Source organism: Mchenga conophoros, linkage group LG22 (assembly GCF_057382185.1).
Source record: "Mchenga conophoros isolate Kocher_MC1m ecotype Shallow Benthic linkage group LG22, M_conophoros_male_GT1.1, whole genome shotgun sequence".
NCBI classification, from domain to species: Eukaryota; Metazoa; Chordata; class Actinopteri; order Cichliformes; family Cichlidae; genus Mchenga; species Mchenga conophoros.
Window position 1 is genome coordinate 8686618 of NC_140546.1, and position 24491 is coordinate 8711108.

The following is a 24491-nucleotide window of genomic DNA, read 5'->3' on the forward strand; positions in this document are numbered from 1 at the left end:
GGTTATGTTAAAAAAAAGAACAACCCCTTCATTATGTCTAAGATTTAAAAATACAGAACAAATACCAATCAGAATGAGGACTAAGATAAAGAAATCAATCCGAAAAGTAGTTACACATACCTTAACATATGCATGTGTTTAATGATCAGAGTTCATTGTATTAACCAGTTCCCTAACGAAAGTTTCCCATTGAATGTCCCCATTTAGGTTAAAGCGGAGTGTATTTGTGTTAAAAACGTCCCCAAAAGTCATAAGCATATGGCATACTAATGACTATAGTTGGATATGCTTTGTATTTTTTTTTAAAATACTATCATGTCCCCTTTTCAGTATAAATCTATTCATGAAGTCTGTAAACAATTTATCAATGATCCCCACAGTCAAGCAAGGGTTATGTTGTAAAATCCTTCATTATGTCTAAGATTTGAAAATATGGAACAAATGCCAATCAGAATGAGGACTAAGATACAGCAATCCATCCTCCAGATCATTACACATACTTTAACACAGGGGTCCCCAATCCCAGTCCACGAGGGCCGGTGTCCCTGCAGGTTTTAGATATGTCCTTGATCCATCACAGCTGATTTAAATGGATAAATTACCATCTCAACATGTCTTGAATTGTGATTCAGGTGTGTTGACCCCAGGTGAGATCTAAAACCTGCAGGGACACCGGCCCTCGTGGACTGGGATTGGGGACGCATGCTTTAACATGAGCAAATATTTAATAATCAGAGTTCATTGTGTTTACCAGTTCCCTAAGGAAAGTTTCCCATTGAATGTCCCCATTTAGGTTAAAGCGGAGTGTATTTGTGTTAACAACGTCCCCAAAAGTCATAAGTATATGGCATACTAATGACTATAGTTGGATATTTTTCATAATTTTTTTCTAAAAATAGTATCATGTTCTTTTTCAGTATAAATCTATCCATGAAGTCTGTAAACAATTTATCAATGATCCCCACACTCAAGGGTTATGTTAAAAAAAAAAAACCTTCACTATGTCTAAGATTTAAAAATACGGAACAAATACCAATCAGAATGAGGACTAAGATAAAGAAATCCATCCAAAAAGTAGTTACACATACCTTAACACATGCAGATGTTTAATAATCAGAGTTTATTGTATTAACTAGTTCCCTAAGGAAAGTTTCCCATTGAATGTTCCCATTTACGTTAAAGCGGAGTGTTTTTGTGTTAGAAACGTCCCCAAAAGTCATAAGAGTCAGGTATACCAATAACTATTGTTGCATATGTTTTTGCAATTTTTAAATGGAGGTATATTTCTGTATTTAGTATTAATCTACCCTTGAGATCAGTGACAAAACCGTTAATGGTCACTGATCGTTAATGACGATCAGTTAATGATCACTGTACTCTGGTACTATATCAATTCAATTTCATTTATGTATATCCTTTTGATTGTCCTCATTCAGGTTAATGCAGTGCATTTTTGTTAGAAATGTCCCCGGAAGTCATAAGAGTCATCTTCTTTGGCAGTTTTTAATTGTCTCTTGTCTATTTGTTATTCATGTTAAATGGACTACTTGCACTAACACTTCCGCGTTCTATGCTGGCAAAATGAATGAATTCAAGTTTTACATGAGTTGAAGCTGTTGGCGCCTTTCTGTGCCTGAGCATGCATGCGCATGTCATATTTTTGGATACTACGGGGTCTACAATGCACTTTTGCAAGGACTGAAAGCCACCTGGCCGTCTGCCTTAATGCGAACACGAGGCTTTTTACGCCAGGAGCTGGATGCAGCTAAGGTGTTCATCTCAACTTTCTGAAGGCAAGTACTGTTTCTTTTAATGTGCATTTATATGTGTTTACTACCTCATTTAAGATCCCCCCTACACTGTTTTACTCAATCGTGCTGCTTGAATGCCCTCGTGAGCAACTTTAATGTTTTCCATCATGAAATAGTGCTTTAAAGTTTTCGTATAAAAATCGCCATGTCACAAAATAATGTAAATCCGACAAGCATCCCTTCCAAACAGGCGCGCTCATGTCTGACAAGCCTCCGCGACACCCCCTACGTGTATTTCATGTAGGGGGTGTTCGCCATACCACCAAACGAAAGAAACCCGACAAAATAAGCTAGCTCGCTCATGGCTGACGACCAACAGCGGCAACCCCCCCCCCCCCTTTATTTTTTTTATTCTTAAATAAATAAATAATTTCGGGGGCGTCCGCTGCCATGTTGTTTAATTTGTTCAAATCATATTTAGCCAAAAAAATGTGGTTTAGTTTCTGTGTGAACGGGGTGGTGGAGTCCTCCACCGAGAACACTCACGTTAACTTTATTGAGTGGGAAAAAAAAAGTTAGCTTGTTTATATTATGTTAACATAGCTGTGTCGCTAGCGGTCACGTAGCACATCATTATATACCAGCTAGCCAAACTTCAGTAACCCTACAAACGTCACTGCTTTTTAGTTTCCTGTCTTCATTTATGCTGGAAGTGATAACAGAGCTGTAGGTTTTAATTTGTTTCCAAAACCCCGCAGTCAGGACATGCTATATTGTATTTAGATAGAAGTTAGCAGGGAGTTAGCTCGCTAGCTTCTAACTGCGTTAAATGTCATAAATTCCGTTTTCATGGGTGCCTGGATGTTAAACTCAATTGTTACACCTGGTAGAACAGAACGCTGATCATTTTATTAAAGATGAAAGACTTTAGACAGTTTTTCAACTCTCAGTAATACCATAGTGATCGTTTGACATGTGAACCTGCAGCGGAGTTTAGGTCCAGACACGGCTAGTGACGTCAGACTGAACAACCGGATTGGTGTTAGAATTTACCATGTCAGCCAATCAAAAAAATGATATGGCAACATGCGGCACTTGGTTGTTTAGGGAGAAGGTGCAGTTTTAGGAGTGACACCCGCGACGGAAAGCGGCGAGCAAAAGAAAGAGAGCGCAAGTTTTCATATGTGAGACATTAGTGATGTTTAGCGTTTTTGGAGGCTAGAGTTAGTGTGTAGTGTAGTTATTGTTTTGTATTGTGTCAGTTATACTGCTGAATGTCACATTTGCTCCAAAAAAGCCATCAAAAGCAGATTCTAGTGTAAACGCTGTTCCCACAGGGAAAACAGGACTGATACACCTCCTGTTGTCAGACCTGCAGGGTTTAGGCCTGTGCTGTTCTCTTCTGTCTTATACTGAACACAAACTTTTTCTTTTTTTTTTTTTTGGACCGGCACAAATAATTTGTGTGCCTTCTTATTTGCTGCAGAACACCTGATTGTTCTGTAAATAGATTTAGATGGTTATATAAAAAATGCCTGAGGCCTTGGCTGCATTTTTAGGTAAATAGTACCATATAACTTTGTTTGCAAAACTTGTGCATGAACCTGAAGTTCCCAAATTGATATAAAAATTTTTTTTTTTTTAGCAACAACACTAAATGCGTTTTTAAAACAAAATGTTAGGTTTCAAGTTTAGGATAAAAGTTGCTTCAACTAAGTTATCCATCAGAACCTAAAAATCTAAATGCAGTGGGTTGCCTTGAGTTTAAGTTTTCGCAACAATTTTTTATTTTTGTATTTATTAATTTTACAGTGTTGATGCTGTGCTCACACGGGCTACAAAGAAATCGCACTACAAACCTTCTAAAAAAAACTCCACAGGTATCTTTGAAGAAACACCTGTTGTCTGACGACACAATCAAAGATCTGCACATCAATGGAAAAAAATCTCGAAAGGGCCACCTAAACATAATATATAATGTTCTGACTGAGAGACGTTTTGAAAAAATTTAAACGTACAGCTCTGCTATCACTTCCAACATAAATGAAGACAGAAAACTAAACAGCAGTGACTTTTTTTTTTTTTTTTTTTTTTTTTTAGGGTTACTGAGGTTGGACTAGCTGGTACATAATGATGTACTACGAGATCACTAGCGATACAGCTATGTTAGCATAACATAAACACAGTGAAGCTGGAGGATGAAAGCTAACCTTTTTCCATTCGATAAAATTTATGTGAGGGTTCCCAAAGGTTAGGGACGAATTCAATCGCATGGCAGGATGCTGTTGCAGATTAAACAGCGCCTCTTCACAGCTCTGTGGGCACAAAATAGAAGTACTACAAGGACATAGGGAAAAGGGACAAAGAGGGGAGGGATATAAAATATTCCAAATGTTTCTTGAATTGTTAGCACAGTGTATATGTGTATGTATCTATCCATCGATTCACTTACGCCAGGGGTGGGCAAATCCAGGCCCCGAGGGGGCCTGGATTAGTTCGTTACCAGGTTCGTTACCAGGCCTCTGGAGAACTTCAGGACATTTTCAGGAGCTAATTTAGCCATTTATATCAGCTGTGTTGGTTCAAGGACACATCTAAAACCTGCAGGGACACCGGCCCTCGAGGCCTGGAGTTGCCCACCCCTAACTTCCGCTTTTCCTTTTCAGGGTCGCAGGGGGTGCTGGAGCCTATGGCAGCTATCTCAGGGCGAGAGGCAGGGTACGCCCTGGACAGGTCGCTAGTCTGTCACAGGGCTAAACATTCGTACTCACATTCACTCATACCTATGGGCAATTTAGATTTTTCCAAAAACAATGGGCAATTAAGATTTTTCACGTGCCTCCAAAGACGCAAAGGTGTCGCCATCTGACATGATTCAGCAGCGCCTCTTCACAGCTCTGTGGTCACAAGTTGAGCAAAAGCCTCTCAAAATCACACACAGGGGGATTAAAAAACTTGAAAAGGTGATTTTTAAAGACATCAAAGCGGCTGGACATTAGCCCTGATCTCGTGATCATTGCGCTAGCCGTAGGTCAGCCGTACCTAGAGGTGATCATTTCCATATTTGAAGATCACCACTTCCGTAAAAACCTGCTGGCAAGGTTCTTCTCGTGGTGTGTTAGAGCCGAGGATGACGAGGACAAAGAAACTAAAGCCATGTCTGAAACACGTTTAGAAGAATTTAAAAGTAATATATTTCGGATACTGGAGAAAAAATCATCATCTGGCATTAGTGTCAGCGATTATGATGATGATGAAGAGGAACATGTGAGCGCACTCATTGATGCTGTGCTCACACGTGTTGAAAATAATTCGCACTACAGACCTTCTAAAAAAAAACTCCACAGGTACCTGTTAAAACACGTGTTGTAATTATAATAAAGGTCAATCAAATGGACCAATATGGCAAGGCCATGATGATCCACTTGGTAAAATAAATCCGCTTGGCATCTTTCTTGGCCTTAAGACAACAATTCTTATGGCTAAAGATCCAAACGGGACACAAAAAAACACATGTTGTCTGACAACAGGATCAAAGATCTGCATATACATGTATATAAACTGAAAGATCTCGACCGGGCCATTTACCAAGAGCTACGTCAGAAAACATTCTGTAAAGAAAAACATTTACTGATGTTACTGAACGACGAGGACCCAGTGTTGAGAAAACTGACGGTCGATATCATTAAAAATCACCTGATCGACACTATGCAGAATCCAGCCCTGTGTGATGCTGAAGAGGCTGAAAATTACAGGTTATCTGTGGAAGCCTGTATCAAGAAGGTGGTGACACGTGTCAATAAAAATGCCAGTTCACCTTCCTCTACTGAAAAAGTTGATGCCATCACCCAACGGCTGTTCATAAAACTCTGGCCTAGACTTAAAAAGATCAAAGTTGATAATGTGATATTCATCAGTGATTGTCAGGGTCCCTGAGCAGTTATGAATTATATTCTTATTATTATTATTATTGTATGTATATTTGGTGTTGCTGTCCTTCTCCCTGTTTGCGTGTGTGTATATGTGTTTCAGTGGGCGCCTTCAGGCCTGGTGGGTGTGGCCCTGCTGATGGTCTGGCCACACCCGAAGCCACACACCTGCTGCTGGTCAGGCCTCGTCGGAGGTGCTACTTAGGAGAGTCTTGGAGCTCCCACCGACGTGGGATCATTGCGTGAGTCTCCACGTTAGTCATCCATTTGAACTGAGTTAGTGTATGTATGCCCGCGGTTATGTGTCCTGACGGCTGCGTCTATTGTGTCCCCAGGAGAAGTGTGGAGCGCCAGACAGCAGCCAGCACGAGGAGTGCTGAGACACGGGAGCGGCGAGCACTGAGACACGGACTGGTCACGGAGAGACACGACACGGGAGTCAGGGGAAACCACGGGGATTTATTGTTGTTATTTCCACACACTGTAAATAAACGTACTGCTTGTACATAGAGCACCGCGCCTGGGTCCTCCTTCCCCACACCCCCCACGGTTTGCCATGCCAAACCGTGACAGTGATATGGTTTACAGCTCTTTAATACAGAAATGGAACAGAAATTATTCACTGTCTACTTTAGCAGAAGGTTTTTAGCTGAAGATAGTTTAACCAGCTGTTTTGCCAACACCTTCTGATAGGTTTGTTGCTTGTACCTATCCGCTGGAACGTTAAAGACAATACAATTACACTGCAAAGCAAGACACAAATAGGCAAAGTTCTTCATGTTACTCGTGCACGGGAGAGACCGGACAGAGCGCCGTTCCTTCGTCTGACCCCAGTTGCTCTCGTCCGTCCTCCCGTACCACTGTCCTTTTATTGAGGTTACATGAATATGCATAGGTTCATTAACATACGACGTCTACATACAAAGAGTACCTTGCCTGTGTGTGTGTGTGTGTGTGTGTTGCTGATCAAAGGGTCAAACATCCTTGGTCAGGAAGAGGGTAGACTAGACCCCCCCCCGGTGAGGAAGTCCAGCAGTTCATCTAAACAGAAAAGCACTTAGACTAGAACAGACGTAGCTACGTTAATCCTACCATAAAACAATTAAGACAAGATGCAACCTCTTCCCATGCTCCCAGGATGTAGGTGTGGAATACACACCAAGCCTTTTGTAGCCTGCTAGAGATCACACCTCCTGTCACTACACAATTGATTATACACCTCTAAGAATATATGGTTAAATATTTCTAAGCATAAATGACAATCAACAATACAAACTCTAACACCTTCATTTTTATCATTTAGCATCATTTTAGAATATAATACATTACTGTAGATCAGGGGTCCCCAATCCCAGTCCGCGAGGGCCGGTGTCCCTGCAGGTTTCAGATCTCACCCTGGGTCAACACACCTGAATCACATGATTAGTTTGTTACCAGGCCTCTGGAGAACTTCAAGACGTGTTGAGAAGGTAATTTATCCATTTAAATCAGCTGTGGTGGATCAAGGACACATCTAAAACCTGCAGGAAACCAGCCCTCGCGGACTGGGATTGGGGACCCCTGCTGTAGCTCAAACAGCATATGAAGCATTTAAATTCAGACCAACCTTATAACCGTATAACACCGATGGGGAACAATGTGTTCTGCAGAATACTCTTGATACTTTAAGAGCAATTTGCCAATAATACAGATTCATGTGTAGTAAGGTGGTTTCATTGCTACTTTTATTAAAGGAGTGCTTCTAAAAATTGAGGTGGTCATCTCCGCTTGCATTTCTGTAAAAGCCACAGCATGCCACCTTGGATGAGAATATGCATTCTTAATATTTTGCTGTCACAGTTTAGCAGTTTTCATTTCCACTGACACATCAGCTCCTAAGACCACAATACTACTACCAAAGTACTACAAGGATCCGGAAAAAAGGACAGAGGGGGGATATAAAATATACCAAATGTTTCTTGAATTGTTAGCACAAGTGTATATGTTTATGTATCTAGTCGAGTTTATATGCAGTAGTGCTCACTTGTTTTCTTTCATTTTATTACTTAACTGTATTTCATGTAAGTCTTTGATATTAAATATTGATTTTACAGAGGGGTGGTAAGAGTTTGGTTTGAGATTTTCCTGTTAATATTTGGATATTTTTCTTGCATTAACAATTTTTTGATTAGAAAAGCAGAATAAAATGTGCAAATTAGCTTCATTTATAGTTTGTTATACTCCTTCCCTCTAATACAAATATTTCATTTCTAACTCTGAGTGTAAGTGCATAATTTAATAATAAGTGTTTCTGCTCACAAATGTCCACGAGCACAGACATGCACGCAAAAACTGCGTGACTCCTCGCTGGCTGTAACTCACCGCGCGTGTTCACCTGGAACGTCCTCTAAGAAGACGTGTGACCATTCTGATAGCCGTCTGTGTCTGCAGGTGAATGAGTGAAGCTACATAAACAGTTAAATTAGCATAGCTTACCAGCCGTAAACCCGACAACAACACAGTGGGTGAGGGTCGGAGGGGGGGTCGCTTGACATTCTAACTTTAAAGGAAGGATTTTAACAGTATTAGTGTAACACACTTAGAGACAGTGTGCGCACCGCGGATGACGTCAGTGCGCACACTGTGTCTGAGGAGGATGTGCGGAAGTGCTTCAGGAAGGTGAACGCACGCAAAGCTACTGGTCCGGACGGGATTCCCGGCCGCGTCCTCAAGTCATGCGCGGCTCAGCTGGCTGGAGTGTTCACGCACATCTTCAACCTTTCCCTCTCTCTATCTGTAGTCCCAGCCTGCTTCAAAATGGCCACCATCGTCCCTGTACCCAAATCCTCCACCATCTCCTCATTGAACGACTGGCGACCTGTAGCCCTGACCCCCATCGTAAGCAAATGCTTCGAGAAGCTGGTCAGGGACTTCATCTGCTCTGCACTACCCGACTCACTGGACCCTCTACAGTTTGCATACCGCCACAACAGGTCCACTGATGATGCCATAGCCCTGACACTACACACTGCCCTGTCACACCTGGAGAAGAAAGACACGTATGTGAGGATGCTGTTTGTAGATTACAGCTCAGCATTCAATACCATCGTTCCCTCGAAGCTGGACAGGAAACTGCAGGATCTAGGACTGAGCAGCTCCCTCTGCAGCTGGATCCTTAGCTTCCTGTCTGACAGACGCCAGGTGGTCAGACTGGGCAGCATCACCTCATCCCCCATCACACTGAACACTGGTGCTCCACAGGGGTGTGTACTGAGCCCTCTCCTGTACTCACTCAACAGCTCCAACATCATTGTGAAGTTTGTGGACGACACTACAGTGGTGGGTCTTATCACCAACGGTGATGAGACGGCTTACAGGGAGGAGGTCAGCGCCCTGACCCACTGGTGTCAAGACAACCATCTCACCCTCAACGTCGCAAAGACAAAGGAGTTGATAGTGGACTTCCGGAGGTGCAGAGAAGTACACACCCCCATCACCATCAACGGCGCTGCTGTGGAGAGAGTGAGCAGCTTCCGGTTCCTTGGTGTACATCTGGCTGAGGATCTTACGTGGTCAGTACACACAAACAAAACAGTGAAGAAGGCGCAGCAGCGCCTCTTCTTTCTCAGGAGACTGAAAAGATTCGGCATGAGCCCCCGCATCCTCAGGACCTTCTATCACTGTGCCATTGAGAGCATCCTCACTGGATGCATCACCACCTGGTATGGCAACAGCACCGCCTACAACTGCAAAGCTCTCCAGCGAGTAGTGCGGTGCTCTGAACGGATAATTGGAGGTGAGCTTCCCGGGGAGGATCATCAAGGACTCCAGTCACCCCAGCCATAAACTGTTCAGACTGCTTCCATCAGGAAGGAGGTTCTGCAGCATCCGGTCCCGTACCAGCAGACTGAGAGACAGCTTTTTCCATCAGGCCATCAGACTGCTGAACACATCATAGACACCTCAGCTTCACTACTGGAACTTCAACATTATGCACTCCACACTGTATATAAATGCCACTTGTTTTGCACATATTCAACTCTGTATATTTTATATATTTTATTATTATTATTATTATTATTTTTTTTTTTTTTTTTTTTTTATTTTACTATTTAATTTGTAAAAATGTGTATACACACACACACACACACACACGTAGGAAAATATTTAGTATACACATCCAGAAATGCATACACTATTATATATTGTACATATATTTATGTATAATGTGATAATGTGATGTTCATCGGTGATTGTCAGGGTCCCTGAGCAGTTATGAATTATATTATTATTATTATTGTTATTGTATGTATATTTGGTGTTGCTGTCCTTCTCCCTGTGTGTGTGTGTGTGTGTGTGTATATATGTGTTTCAGTGGGTGCCTTCAGGCCTGGTGGGTGTGGCCCTGCTGACGGTCTGGCCACACCCGAAGCCACACACTTGCTGCTGGTCAGGCCTCGTCGGGGGAGCTACTTGGGAGAGTCTTGGAGCTCCCACCAACGCGGGATCATTGCGTGAGTCTCCACGTTAGTCAACCATTTGAACTAAGTTAGTGTATGTATGCCCGCGGTTATGTGTCCTGACGGCTGCGTCTATTGTGTCCCCAGGAGAAGTGTGGAGCGCCAGACAGCAGCCAGCACGAGGAGTGCTGAGACACGGGAGCGGCGAGCACTGAGACACGGACTGGTCACGGAGAGACACGACACGGGAGTCAGGGGAAACCACGGGGATTTATTGTTGTTATTTCCACACACTGTAAATAAACGTACTGCTTGTACATAGAGCACCGCGCCTGGGTCCTCCTTCCCCACAACCCCCATGGTTTGCCATGCCAAACCGTGACAGTGATATGGTTTACAGCTCTTTAATACAGAAATGGAACAGAAATTATTCACTGTCTACTTTAGCAGAAGGTTTTTAGCTGAAGATAGTTTAACCAGCTGTTTTGCCAACACCTTCATTTTTATCATTTAGCATCATTTTAGAATATAATACATTACTGTAGATCAGGGGTCCCCAATCCCAGTCCGCGAGGGCCGGTGTCCCTGCAGGTTTCAGATCTCACCCTGGGTCAACACACCTGAATCACATGATTAGTTTGTTACCAGGCCTCTGGAGAACTTCAAGACGTGTTGAGAAGGTAATTTATCCATTTAAATCAGCTGTGGTGGATCAAGGACACATCTAAAACCTGCAGGAAACCAGCCCTCGCGGACTGGGATTGGGGACCCCTGCTGTAGCTCAAACAGCATATGAAGCATTTAAATTCAGACCAACCTTATAACCGTATAACACCGATGGGGAACAATGTGTTCTGCAGAATACTCTTGATACTTTAAGAGCAATTTGCCAATAATACAGATTCATGTGTAGTAAGGTGGTTTCATTGCTACTTTTATTAAAGGAGTGCTTCTAAAAATTGAGGTGGTCATCTCCGCTTGCATTTCTGTAAAAGCCACAGCATGCCACCTTGGGTGAGAATATGCATTCTTAACATTTTGCTGTCACAGTTTAGCTGTTTTCATTTCCACTGACACATCAGCTCCTAAGACCACAATACTACTACCAAAGTACTACAAGGATCCGGAAAAAAGGACAGAGGGGGGATATAAAATATACCAAATGTTTCTTGAATTGTTAGCACAAGTGTATATGTGTATGTATCTAGTCGAGTTTATATGCAGTAGTGCTCACTTGTTTTCTTTCATTTTATTACTTAACTGTATTTCATGTAAGTCATTGATATTAAATATTGATTTTACAGAGGGGTGGTAAGAGTTTGGTTTGAGATTTTCCTGTTAATATTTGGATATTTTTCTTGCATTAACAATTTTTTGATTAGAAAAGCAGAATAAAATGTGCAAATTAGCTTCATTTATAGTTTGTTATACTCCTTCCCTCTAATACAAATATTTCATTTCTAACTCTGAGTGTAAGTGCATAATTTAATAATAAGTGTTTCTGCTCACAAATGTCCACGAGCACAGACATGCACGCAAAAACTGCGTGACTCCTCGCTGGCTGTAACTCACCGCGCGTGTTCACCTGGAACGTCCTCTAAGAAGACGTGTGACCATTCTGATAGCCGTCTGTGTCTGCAGGTGAATGAGTGAAGCTACATAAACAGTTAAATTAGCATAGCTTACCAGCCGTAAACCCGACAACAACACAGTGGGTGAGGGTCGGAGGGGGGATCGCTTGACATTCTAACTTTAAAGGAAGGATTTTAACAGTATTAGTGTAACACACTTAGAGACAGTGTGCGCACCGCGGATGACGTCAGTGCGCACACTGTGTCTGAGGAGGATGTGCGGAAGTGCTTCAGGAAGGTGAACGCACGCAAAGCTACTGGTCCGGACGGGATTCCCGGCCGCGTCCTCAAGTCATGCGCGGCTCAGCTGGCTGGAGTGTTCACGCACATCTTCAACCTTTCCCTCTCTCTATCTGTAGTCCCAGCCTGCTTCAAAATGGCCACCATCGTCCCTGTACCCAAATCCTCCACCATCTCCTCATTGAACGACTGGCGACCTGTAGCCCTGACCCCCATCGTAAGCAAATGCTTCGAGAAGCTGGTCAGGGACTTCATCTGCTCTGCACTACCCGACTCACTGGACCCTCTACAGTTTGCATACCGCCACAACAGGTCCACTGATGATGCCATAGCCCTGACACTACACACTGCCCTGTCACACCTGGAGAAGAGAGACACGTATGTGAGGATGCTGTTTGTAGATTACAGCTCAGCATTCAATACCATCGTTCCCTCGAAGCTGGACAGGAAACTGCAGGATCTAGGACTGAGCAGCTCCCTCTGCAGCTGGATCCTTAGCTTCCTGTCTGACAGACGCCAGGTGGTCAGACTGGGCAGCATCACCTCATCCCCCATCACACTGAACACTGGTGCTCCACAGGGGTGTGTACTGAGCCCTCTCCTGTACTCACTCAACAGCTCCAACATCATTGTGAAGTTTGTGGACGACACTACAGTGGTGGGTCTTATCACCAACGGTGATGAGACGGCTTACAGGGAGGAGGTCAGCGCCCTGACCCACTGGTGTCAAGACAACCATCTCACCCTCAACGTCGCAAAGACAAAGGAGTTGATAGTGGACTTCCGGAGGTGCAGAGAAGTACACACCCCCATCACCATCAACGGCGCTGCTGTGGAGAGAGTGAGCAGCTTCCGGTTCCTTGGTGTACATCTGGCTGAGGATCTTACGTGGTCAGTACACACAAACAAAACAGTGAAGAAGGCGCAGCAGCGCCTCTTCTTTCTCAGGAGACTGAAAAGATTCGGCATGAGCCCCCGCATCCTCAGGACCTTCTATCACTGTGCCATTGAGAGCATCCTCACTGGATGCATCACCACCTGGTATGGCAACAGCACCGCCTACAACTGCAAAGCTCTCCAGCGAGTAGTGCGGTGCTCTGAACGGATAATTGGAGGTGAGCTTCCCGGGGAGGATCATCAAGGACTCCAGTCACCCCAGCCATAAACTGTTCAGACTGCTTCCATCAGGAAGGAGGTTCTGCAGCATCCGGTCCCGTACCAGCAGACTGAGAGACAGCTTTTTCCATCAGGCCATCAGACTGCTGAACACATCATAGACACCTCAGCTTCACTACTGGAACTTCAACATTATGCACTCCACACTGTATATAAATGCCACTTGTTTTGCACATATTCAACTCTGTATATTTTATATATTTTATTATTATTATTATTATTATTTTTTTTTTTTTTTTTTTTTTTTTTTTTTTACTATTTAATTTGTAAAAATGTGTATACACACACACACACACACACACGTAGGAAAATATTTAGTATACACATCCAGAAATGCATACACTATTATATATTGTACATATATTTATGTATAATGTGATAATGTGATGTTCATCGGTGATTGTCAGGGTCCCTGAGCAGTTATGAATTATATTATTATTATTATTGTTATTGTATGTATATTTGGTGTTGCTGTCCTTCTCCCTGTGTGTGTGTGTGTGTGTGTGTGTGTATATATGTGTTTCAGTGGGTGCCTTCAGGCCTGGTGGGTGTGGCCCTGCTGACGGTCTGGCCACACCCGAAGCCACACACTTGCTGCTGGTCAGGCCTCGTCAGGGGAGCTACTTGGGAGAGTCTTGGAGCTCCCACCAACGCGGGATCATTGCGTGAGTCTCCACGTTAGTCAACCATTTGAACTAAGTTAGTGTATGTATGCCCGCGGTTATGTGTCCTGACGGCTGCGTCTATTGTGTCCCCAGGAGAAGTGTGGAGCGCCAGACAGCAGCCAGCACGAGGAGTGCTGAGACACGGGAGCGGCGAGCACTGAGACACGGACTGGTCACGGAGAGACACGACACGGGAGTCAGGGGAAACCACGGGGATTTATTGTTGTTATTTCCACACACTGTAAATAAACGTACTGCTTGTACATAGAGCACCGCGCCTGGGTCCTCCTTCCCCACAACCCCCATGGTTTGCCATGCCAAACCGTGACAGTGATATGGTTTACAGCTCTTTAATACAGAAATGGAACAGAAATTATTCACTGTCTACTTTAGCAGAAGGTTTTTAGCTGAAGATAGTTTAACCAGCTGTTTTGCCAACACCTTCATTTTTATCATTTAGCATCATTTTAGAATATAATACATTACTGTAGATCAGGGGTCCCCAATCCCAGTCCGCGAGGGCCGGTGTCCCTGCAGGTTTCAGATCTCACCCTGGGTCAACACACCTGAATCACATGATTAGTTTGTTACCAGGCCTCTGGAGAACTTCAAGACGTGTTGAGAAGGTAATTTATCCATTTAAATCAGCTGTGGTGGATCAAGGACACATCTAAAACCTGCAGGAAACCAGCCCTCGCGGACTGGGATTGGGGACCCCTGCTGTAGCTCAAACAGCATATGAAGCATTTAAATTCAGACCAACCTTATAACCGTATAACACCGATGGGGAACAATGTGTTCTGCAGAATACTCTTGATACTTTAAGAGCAATTTTCCAATAATACAGATTCATGTGTAGTAAGGTGGTTTCATTGCTACTTTTATTAAAGGAGTGCTTCTAAAAATTGAGGTGGTCATCTCCGCTTGCATTTCTGTAAAAGCCACAGCATGCCACCTTGGGTGAGAATATGCATTCTTAACATTTTGCTGTCACAGTTTAGCTGTTTTCATTTCCACTGACACATCAGCTCCTAAGACCACAATACTACTACCAAAGTACTACAAGGATCCGGAAAAAAGGACAGAGGGGGGATATAAAATATACCAAATGTTTCTTGAATTGTTAGCACAAGTGTATATGTGTATGTATCTAGTCGAGTTTATATGCAGTAGTGCTCACTTGTTTTCTTTCATTTTATTACTTAACTGTATTTCATGTAAGTCATTGATATTAAATATTGATTTTACAGAGGGGTGGTAAGAGTTTGGTTTGAGATTTTCCTGTTAATATTTGGATATTTTTCTTGCATTAACAATTTTTTGATTAGAAAAGCAGAATAAAATGTGCAAATTAGCTTCATTTATAGTTTGTTATACTCCTTCCCTCTAATACAAATATTTCATTTCTAACTCTGAGTGTAAGTGCATAATTTAATAATAAGTGTTTCTGCTCACAAATGTCCACGAGCACAGACATGCACGCAAAAACTGCGTGACTCCTCGCTGGCTGTAACTCACCGCGCGTGTTCACCTGGAACGTCCTCTAAGAAGACGTGTGACCATTCTGATAGCCGTCTGTGTCTGCAGGTGAATGAGTGAAGCTACATAAACAGTTAAATTAGCATAGCTTACCAGCCGTAAACCCGACAACAACACAGTGGGTGAGGGTCGGAGGGGGGATCGCTTGACATTCTAACTTTAAAGGAAGGATTTTAACAGTATTAGTGTAACACACTTAGAGACAGTGTGCGCACCGCGGATGACGTCAGTGCGCACACTGTGTCTGAGGAGGATGTGCGGAAGTGCTTCAGGAAGGTGAACGCACGCAAAGCTACTGGTCCGGACGGGATTCCCGGCCGCGTCCTCAAGTCATGCGCGGCTCAGCTGGCTGGAGTGTTCACGCACATCTTCAACCTTTCCCTCTCTCTATCTGTAGTCCCAGCCTGCTTCAAAATGGCCACCATCGTCCCTGTACCCAAATCCTCCACCATCTCCTCATTGAACGACTGGCGACCTGTAGCCCTGACCCCCATCGTAAGCAAATGCTTCGAGAAGCTGGTCAGGGACTTCATCTGCTCTGCACTACCCGACTCACTGGACCCTCTACAGTTTGCATACCGCCACAACAGGTCCACTGATGATGCCATAGCCCTGACACTACACACTGCCCTGTCACACCTGGAGAAGAGAGACACGTATGTGAGGATGCTGTTTGTAGATTACAGCTCAGCATTCAATACCATCGTTCCCTCGAAGCTGGACAGGAAACTGCAGGATCTAGGACTGAGCAGCTCCCTCTGCAGCTGGATCCTTAGCTTCCTGTCTGACAGACGCCAGGTGGTCAGACTGGGCAGCATCACCTCATCCCCCATCACACTGAACACTGGTGCTCCACAGGGGTGTGTACTGAGCCCTCTCCTGTACTCACTCAACAGCTCCAACATCATTGTGAAGTTTGTGGACGACACTACAGTGGTGGGTCTTATCACCAACGGTGATGAGACGGCTTACAGGGAGGAGGTCAGCGCCCTGACCCACTGGTGTCAAGACAACCATCTCACCCTCAACGTCGCAAAGACAAAGGAGTTGATAGTGGACTTCCGGAGGTGCAGAGAAGTACACACCCCCATCACCATCAACGGCGCTGCTGTGGAGAGAGTGAGCAGCTTCCGGTTCCTTGGTGTACATCTGGCTGAGGATCTTACGTGGTCAGTACACACAAACAAAACAGTGAAGAAGGCGCAGCAGCGCCTCTTCTTTCTCAGGAGACTGAAAAGATTCGGCATGAGCCCCCGCATCCTCAGGACCTTCTATCACTGTGCCATTGAGAGCATCCTCACTGGATGCATCACCACCTGGTATGGCAACAGCACCGCCTACAACTGCAAAGCTCTCCAGCGAGTAGTGCGGTGCTCTGAACGGATAATTGGAGGTGAGCTTCCCGGGGAGGATCATCAAGGACTCCAGTCACCCCAGCCATAAACTGTTCAGACTGCTTCCATCAGGAAGGAGGTTCTGCAGCATCCGGTCCCGTACCAGCAGACTGAGAGACAGCTTTTTCCATCAGGCCATCAGACTGCTGAACACATCATAGACACCTCAGCTTCACTACTGGAACTTCAACATTATGCACTCCACACTGTATATAAATGCCACTTGTTTTGCACATATTCAACTCTGTATATTTTATATATTTTATTATTATTATTATTATTTTTTTTTTTTTTTTTTTTTTTTTTTTTTTTTACTATTTAATTTGTAAAAATGTGTATACACACACACACACACACACACGTAGGAAAATATTTAGTATACACATCCAGAAATGCATACACTATTATATATTGTACATATATTTATGTATAATGTGATAATGTGATGTTCATCGGTGATTGTCAGGGTCCCTGAGCAGTTATGAATTATATTATTATTATTATTGTTATTGTATGTATATTTGGTGTTGCTGTCCTTCTCCCTGTGTGTGTGTGTGTGTGTGTGTGTGTATATATGTGTTTCAGTGGGTGCCTTCAGGCCTGGTGGGTGTGGCCCTGCTGACGGTCTGGCCACACCCGAAGCCACACACTTGCTGCTGGTCAGGCCTCGTCAGGGGAGCTACTTGGGAGAGTCTTGGAGCTCCCACCAACGCGGGATCATTGCGTGAGTCTCCACGTTAGTCAACCATTTGAACTAAGTTAGTGTATGTATGCCCGCGGTTATGTGTCCTGACGGCTGCGTCTATTGTGTCCCCAGGAGAAGTGTGGAGCGCCAGACAGCAGCCAGCACGAGGAGTGCTGAGACACGGGAGCGGCGAGCACTGAGACACGGACTGGTCACGGAGAGACACGACACGGGAGTCAGGGGAAACCACGGGGATTTATTGTTGTTATTTCCACACACTGTAAATAAACGTACTGCTTGTACATAGAGCACCGCGCCTGGGTCCTCCTTCCCCACAACCCCCATGGTTTGCCATGCCAAACCGTGACAGTGATATGGTTTACAGCTCTTTAATACAGAAATGGAACAGAAATTATTCACTGTCTACTTTAGCAGAAGGTTTTTAGCTGAAGATAGTTTAACCAGCTGTTTTGCCAACACCTTCATTTTTATCATTTAGCATCATTTTAGAATATAATACATTACTGTAGATCAGGGGTCCCCAATCCCAGTCCGCGAGGGCCGGTGTCCCTGCAGGTTTCAGATCTCACCCTGGGTCAACACACCTGAATCACATGATTAGTTTGTTACCAGGCCTCTGGAGAACTTCAAGACGTGTTGAGAAGGTAATTTATCCATTTAAATCAGCTGTGGTGGATCAAGGACACATCTAAAACCTGCAGGAAACCAGCCCTCGCGGACTGGGATTGGGGACCCCTGCTGTAGCTCAAACAGCATATGAAGCATTTAAATTCAGACCAACCTTGTAACCGTATAACACCGATGGGGAACAATGTGTTCTGCAGAATACTCTTGATACTTTAAGAGCAATTTTCCAATAATACAGATTCATGTGTAGTAAGGTGGTTTCATTGCTACTTTTATTAAAGGAGTGCTTCTAAAAATTGAGGTGGTCATCTCCGCTTGCATTTCTGTAAAAGCCACAGCATGCCACCTTGGGTGAGAATATGCATTCTTAACATTTTGCTGTCACAGTTTAGCTGTTTTCATTTCCACTGACACATCAGCTCCTAAGACCACAATACTACTACCAAAGTACTACAAGGATCCGGAAAAAAGGACAGAGGGGGGATATAAAATATACCAAATGTTTCTTGAATTGTTAGCACAAGTGTATATGTGTATGTATCTAGTCGAGTTTATATGCAGTAGTGCTCACTTGTTTTCTTTCATTTTATTACTTAACTGTATTTCATGTAAGTCATTGATATTAAATATTGATTTTACAGAGGGGTGGTAAGAGTTTGGTTTGAGATTTTCCTGTTAATATTTGGATATTTTTCTTGCATTAACAATTTTTTGATTAGAAAAGCAGAATAAAATGTGCAAATTAGCTTCATTTATAGTTTGTTATACTCCTTCCCTCTAATACAAATATTTCATTTCTAACTCTGAGTGTAAGTGCATAATTTAATAATAAGTGTTTCTGCTCACAAATGTCCACGAGCACAGACATGCACGCAAAAACTGCGTGACTCCTCGCTGGCTGTAACTCACCGCGCGTGTTCACCTGGAACGTCCTCTAAGAAGACGTGTGACCATTCTGATAGCCGTCTGTGTCTGCAGGTGAATGAGTGAAGCTACATAAACAGTTAAATTAGCATAGCTTACCAGCCGTAAACCCGACAACAACACAGTGGGTGAGGGTCGGAGGGGGGGTCGCTTGACATTCTAACTTTAAAGGAAGGATTTTAACAGTATTTGCTGTGGGTTAAAGCAGTGGACCAGCAGGCTACATGTTTGAATCCAAACAAGTTTCACTCAATCCCAACAACTGAGGATCGCCATTGTATAGCGGTCGCTAGGGTAACGTCACGTCGCCGTCATATCGGATGTGGGCGGGGCTTAGCGCTAGAATCCCTTTGATCCTTTCATGTCTTGTGTGACATCACCTTGGTAAAAGTCTATAAATAGAACCATTTGCACAGGGTTAGTCACAAGGTAAGTTTAGTAAGAGGGAGTAAGAGGCATTAATGTCTGAGACACAAACTCAGCAACTTACACAAAATTCAGAATCAAGTCCAGATTGTAAAAAAGTTATATCATTTGAAAATATGAATTCTGCCATTGAAACAACCGATGCGATTCAAAGCTGCGCCACTGAAGACGACTCTGAATGTAGTGTCGTCCCTGGCGTAAACATTTTACGGAGCGACGAGGGGAAATCGAAGCACTGTGTGTGCTACCCTCAGTCATGCAACCAGCAACAGAATCCGGGGGATCCAGAGTCAGTTGATCTCCAGGAACCTCCGGTGTCAGAAGAACAGCTGCTCGTTAAAGAGCTAATAAATGCTGTTATTACACGTGCCTCCAAAGAGGCAAAGGTGTCGCCATCGGAAATGATTCAGCAGCGCCTCTTCACAGCTCTGTGGGCACAAGTTGAGCAAAAGCCTCTCAAAATCACACACAGGGGGATTAAAAAACTTGAAAAGGTGATTTTTAAAGACATAACAAAGCGGCTGGACATTAGCCCTGATCTCGTGATCATTGCGCTAGCCGTAGGTCAGCCGTACCTAGAGGTGATCATTTCCATATTTGAAGATCACCTCTTCCGTAAAAACCTGCTGGCAAGGTTCTTCTCGTGGTGCGTTAGAGCCGAGGATGACGAGGACGAACAAACTAAAGCCATGTCTGAAACACGTTTAGAAGAATTTAGAAGTAATATATTTCGGATACTGGAGAAAAAATCATCATCTGGCATTAGTGTCAGCGATTATGATGATGATGAAGAAGAATGTGTGAGCGCACTCATCGATGCTGTGCTCACACGAGCTGCAAATAAATCGCACTACAGACCTTCTAAAAAACTCCACAGGTATCTGTTAAAACACGTGTTGTCTGACAACAGGATCAAAGATCTGCATATACATGAAAAAAAACTGAAAGATCTGGACAGGGCCATTTACCAAGAGCTACGTCAGAAAACATTCTGTAAAGAAAAACATTTACTGATGTTACTGAACGACGAGGACCCAGTGTTGAGAAAACTGACGGTCGATATCATTAAAAATCACCTGATCGACACTATGCAGAATCCAGCCCTGTGTGAAGCTGAAGAGGCTGAAAATTACAGGTTATCTGTAGAAGCCTGTATCAAGAAGGTGGTGACACGTGTCAATAAAAATGCCAGTTCACCTTCCTCTACTGAAAAAGTTGATGCCATCACCCAACGGCTGTTCATAAAACTCTGGCCTAGACTTAAAAAGATCAAAGTTGATAATGTGATGTTCATCAGTGATATGGTTTACAGCTCTTTAATACAGGAATGGAAAGAGCCAGATGTCATACTGACATTCATGGAATTAGACCATGAATATGCAGATGATATAATTGTAAAGGTTTTCAAGGAGCATGCCATCACTGTATTGGAAAGTGAACATTTCATGACAAGCTTCTTTCTCTGTGCGGGTCATGCTGTATGGATCGCAGGCAGAAAATACTTGGTTACTGTTATGTAAGACCCTAAAAGTAGATTCTGTTCATCTGGACGTAGCATTTTCAGTTTCAATTTATTTAACATCTAATCGAGTCATTTTAAAAACCCTTGACCGGTCGAGGCAGATGGCCGTTCCTCACTGAGCCTGGTTCTGCCGGAGTTTTCTCCCTGTTAAAAGGAAGTTTTTACTCCCCACCGTCGCCTAGTGCTTGCTCAGAGGGAATTGTCAAATTATTGGGGTTTTGTGCCATCTAATACACAACTTATCGTATTGGGCACTCTAAATGTATTTTTAATCAATAAAAAGATCCAAAAAAGATTATATTGTGAATTCTGCGTGTTTTCATTGTCACACAAATGTATACATTTTCAGCTTAGACTGAACGTGTTTGTTTGTCATTCCTTTCAAATCAAAGATTTTAGTAGCAACTATTGTATTAAAACATTGCACAGGCGTTTTACTCTGATTACACAAACTTCATGTAGGAGTAGGTCACAGATAAGAGGTACTAATTTGTAAATTTGACCTCTGACCTCACAGAGATCAAATGTGACAGGATATTTGTACTCTAATTTTCATACCATAAGGCGCACTCAAAATCCTTTAATTTTCTCAAAAACTGACAGTGCACCTTATAATCCGGTGCGCCTTATGTATGAATTCTGGTTGTGCTTATTGACCTGGAACCGATTTTATGTGCTACACGGTGCTCAAAAATCTGTCAAAAATTGTTTTAATACGACTTTGGATCTCGTGATCATTGCGCTAGCCGTAGGTCAGCCGTACCTAGAGATGATCATTTCCATATTTGAAGATCACCTCTTCCCTAAAAAAAAAGAAATCTACTGCCAAGGTTCTTCTCGTGGTGCGTTAGAGCCGAGGATGATGAAGACGCAGAAGCTAAAGCAATTTCTGAAACACGTTTAGAAGAATTTAAAAGTAATATATTTCCAATACTGGAGAAAAAAATCATCATCTGGCATTAGTGTCAGCACACTCATTCAGTGTAAAAAATCAAACTTGCTTACAGTCATTTCTTTCACAATTCAACAATAAAAGCTGAGTTGCCCCATAAACTCAAATACATTAAGGGTTTCAACTAATCCTTTAACGTTTTGGAGCAAAAGTTGGTCTCAGATGAACTTTATTGCTGGCAAAATGAATGAATAGACTACTTGCACTAGGGCATGTGACGTATTTCCGTTTCCAAATAGTACCGCTTGTGCGTTTCCGGTACGTTTGCTTATCTATCGGTAGCTATGCTAATGTCGCTTCAGAATGAGTATAAAAAGGAAAGTATTTAAAACAGAACATTTTCAAAAACAGGAGAAGAAATACTCCAAGCATTGCTGTGTCCCACTTTGTTCAGCTTCAGCCAAATTTAACAGCATACTAAGTTTTCATGCCTTTCCGACCCATTCCGACTTGAGAAGACAATGGCTGGTAAATATACGCCGGGATCATTTCACGATTACCTCTCACACCAGGGTCTGCTGCAGACACTTTGCCAGTGATCAACTCATAGAGCCAACAACCCTCGATGGTCGAAGGCGGCTTATTAAAGGTGCTGTACCAACACTTTTTGAGTGGAATGGCTATAAAGTTGAACCACCGCGGCGTAGTGTTTGGGAGAGAACGGAGCGACGCCCTGAACTAGTTCCTCCTGACAATCAAGAAGAGCACAGTCTTACAAGAGATCATGACTACTGCTCAGTCCCTGAGCCATCTGCATTGGACATATCTGCATCAGCTGCAGAAGACCTGTCCAAAGACGTGGAGACTCTGAGGAAGGAAATACAGGAGTTACGTGTCCAGCGAGAATTTGGGTTACAGCGTTTTGCTGGCTCCGACACTGACATCCGATTCTATACCAGGTACATCTAAGTTCTATTCAAGCTAACTGTTTAAAATATACCAAGGTCACCATCAGTTAAATTTCGAAAGTTTTTCCAGTCTTAATGAAAACAAAATAGAAATTTACTTTTTCTCTGCTGATTGTATGTTTTATGTAGATGCTTTAGTATTTAAACAATATCCTAATGCTACAGGTAAAATACAACACCAAATACTCTTAATCAGACTATTTTATACAGCATTCCATTAGCATATTTGTCACAGTTCACATTATTTTTATGTCAGTGTGTAATGTTAATTAATGATTGACATGATGTATGTCTCTCTCGTGAATAGATTTCCAAGCTATGATCATTTGATGGCATTCTGGGTTTTGATTGAGCCTTGCATCTATAAAATGATCCGGGTTTCAAGAGCCAAGTCAGCTGCCAATCGGAACGAAGAAGTGTTGACACCTGCACGCACATCAACAGTAGGTTATGGGTTTGTTGGTAGTTAGAACTAGAGGTGTAATGTTATTGTATTTATGTACAATAACATTACTTTATGTACAGTAGCGTACATACACAGGTGTATGTATGCTAGACTCAGTATCCTTTACATACATACACCTGTGCACTACAGCACCTCATTGTTTACCCCATGGTACAGTATGGTATGCCTAACCATTACAAAACATTTAGCCAAGAAAAGCATAATTTTACTAGTTCATAGCTTAAGGAGTAACATTTTCCCTTTTGTTTTCACCTTCCAGAGGCAGCTGCTACAGCCAATTGATGAGTTTTTTCTTTTCCTGGTTTTCCTGTCAGTTGGTTTGAAGGAGAGGGACCTGGCACACCGATTTAACATACACCAGTCCACAGTGAGCCGCATTATTGCAACATGGACAAATTTTCTTGCCACTGCACTGGGGTCTCAGTGCATCTGGCTTACACGTGAAGAAGTGCAAGCTTACCTCCCTGAGGAATTCAAAGATTTCTCAGACACCCAGATGATCCTTGACTGTACAGAGCTGAGGTGTCAGACACCATCCTCACCACTTCTCCAAAGTGAAATGTACTCTTTGTACAAATCCCACTGTACGATGAAAGCCCTGGTTGGCATAGCTCCACATGGTCCAGTGACATTCATCTCTAATCTGTATGCTGGTTCGGTTAGTGACAAGGAACTATTCAAACAATCAGGCATTGCTGAGAAGTTGACTGAAGACATGGCAGGGATGGTAGATAAGGGCTTCCTAATCACTGATTGTTGTAAATGCAAAGTGTACTGCCCACCTTTTCTATCTAAGCAGAAGCAGATGCCAGCATACCAGGTTAAGGAGACGCAGGCCATAGCCAGACTCAGGGTACATGTGGAGCGAGTCATTAGGAGGATCAAACAGAACAAACTTTTTGATAGCATCATTACCATGTCACATGTTTATAATATCAACCAACTGTTTGCAGTGGCATGTATGCTGTCAAATTACCAGAACACAGCATTAGTTAAAAAATGGGTTAAGTGAGACAAGATGGATTTTTCCCAAGACACCAGTGCCAGTACAAGTAACTTATGGAAAATGACCTGCAGCTGAGGCCACTACAGTTGCATTTCTTCCTTCTCAGCTGACAATACTTGATTACAGAACTGGTACTTGAGTGCCGATAGTTGAGTTTCAGTTATTGATAATTCAAATTCATTGCAAATGT

General features: G+C 43.1%; 1 protein-coding gene and 3 long non-coding RNA genes across 4 annotated transcripts; all 4 read left to right on the forward strand.

Annotated features, from left to right (window-relative positions):
• The first annotated feature begins 3530 nt into the window (after positions 1-3530).
• Positions 3531-6191, forward strand: LOC146548744 (uncharacterized). Its single transcript, XR_014890532.1, has 2 exons — positions 3531-5922; positions 6016-6191. It is a non-coding gene; the product is annotated as an uncharacterized LOC146548744 (long non-coding RNA).
• A 3134-nt stretch (positions 6192-9325) lies between these two features.
• Positions 9326-10442, forward strand: LOC146548745 (uncharacterized). The gene is made up of 2 exons (XR_014890394.1): positions 9326-10173; positions 10267-10442. It is a non-coding gene; the product is annotated as an uncharacterized LOC146548745 (long non-coding RNA).
• Positions 10443-12975: 2533 nt separating this feature from the next.
• Positions 12976-14100, forward strand: LOC146548746 (uncharacterized). Its single transcript, XR_014890391.1, has 2 exons — positions 12976-13831; positions 13925-14100. It is a non-coding gene; the product is annotated as an uncharacterized LOC146548746 (long non-coding RNA).
• An 8020-nt stretch (positions 14101-22120) lies between these two features.
• LOC146548747 (uncharacterized) lies at positions 22121-24479 on the forward strand. Its single transcript, XM_085262481.1, has 3 exons — positions 22121-22820; positions 23137-23272; positions 23555-24479. The coding sequence occupies exons 1-3, from the start codon at positions 22225-22227 to the stop codon at positions 24305-24307; spliced, it is 1485 nt and encodes a 494-aa protein (XP_085118607.1). The 5' UTR covers positions 22121-22224; the 3' UTR covers positions 24308-24479.
• The last annotated feature ends 12 nt before the right edge of the window (positions 24480-24491 follow it).

Excerpts from the sequence above, each read along its gene's own strand:
- LOC146548747 (XM_085262481.1), top strand. The coding sequence starts at position 22,225 with ATGAGTATAAAAAGGAAAGTATTTAAAACAGAACATTTTCAAAAACAG. Across the intron at positions 22,821-23,136 it reads GACATCCGATTCTATACCAG|ATTTCCAAGCTATGATCATT; the intron begins GTACATCTAAGT and ends TCTCGTGAATAG. Across the intron at positions 23,273-23,554 it reads CACCTGCACGCACATCAACA|AGGCAGCTGCTACAGCCAAT; the intron begins GTAGGTTATGGG and ends TTCACCTTCCAG.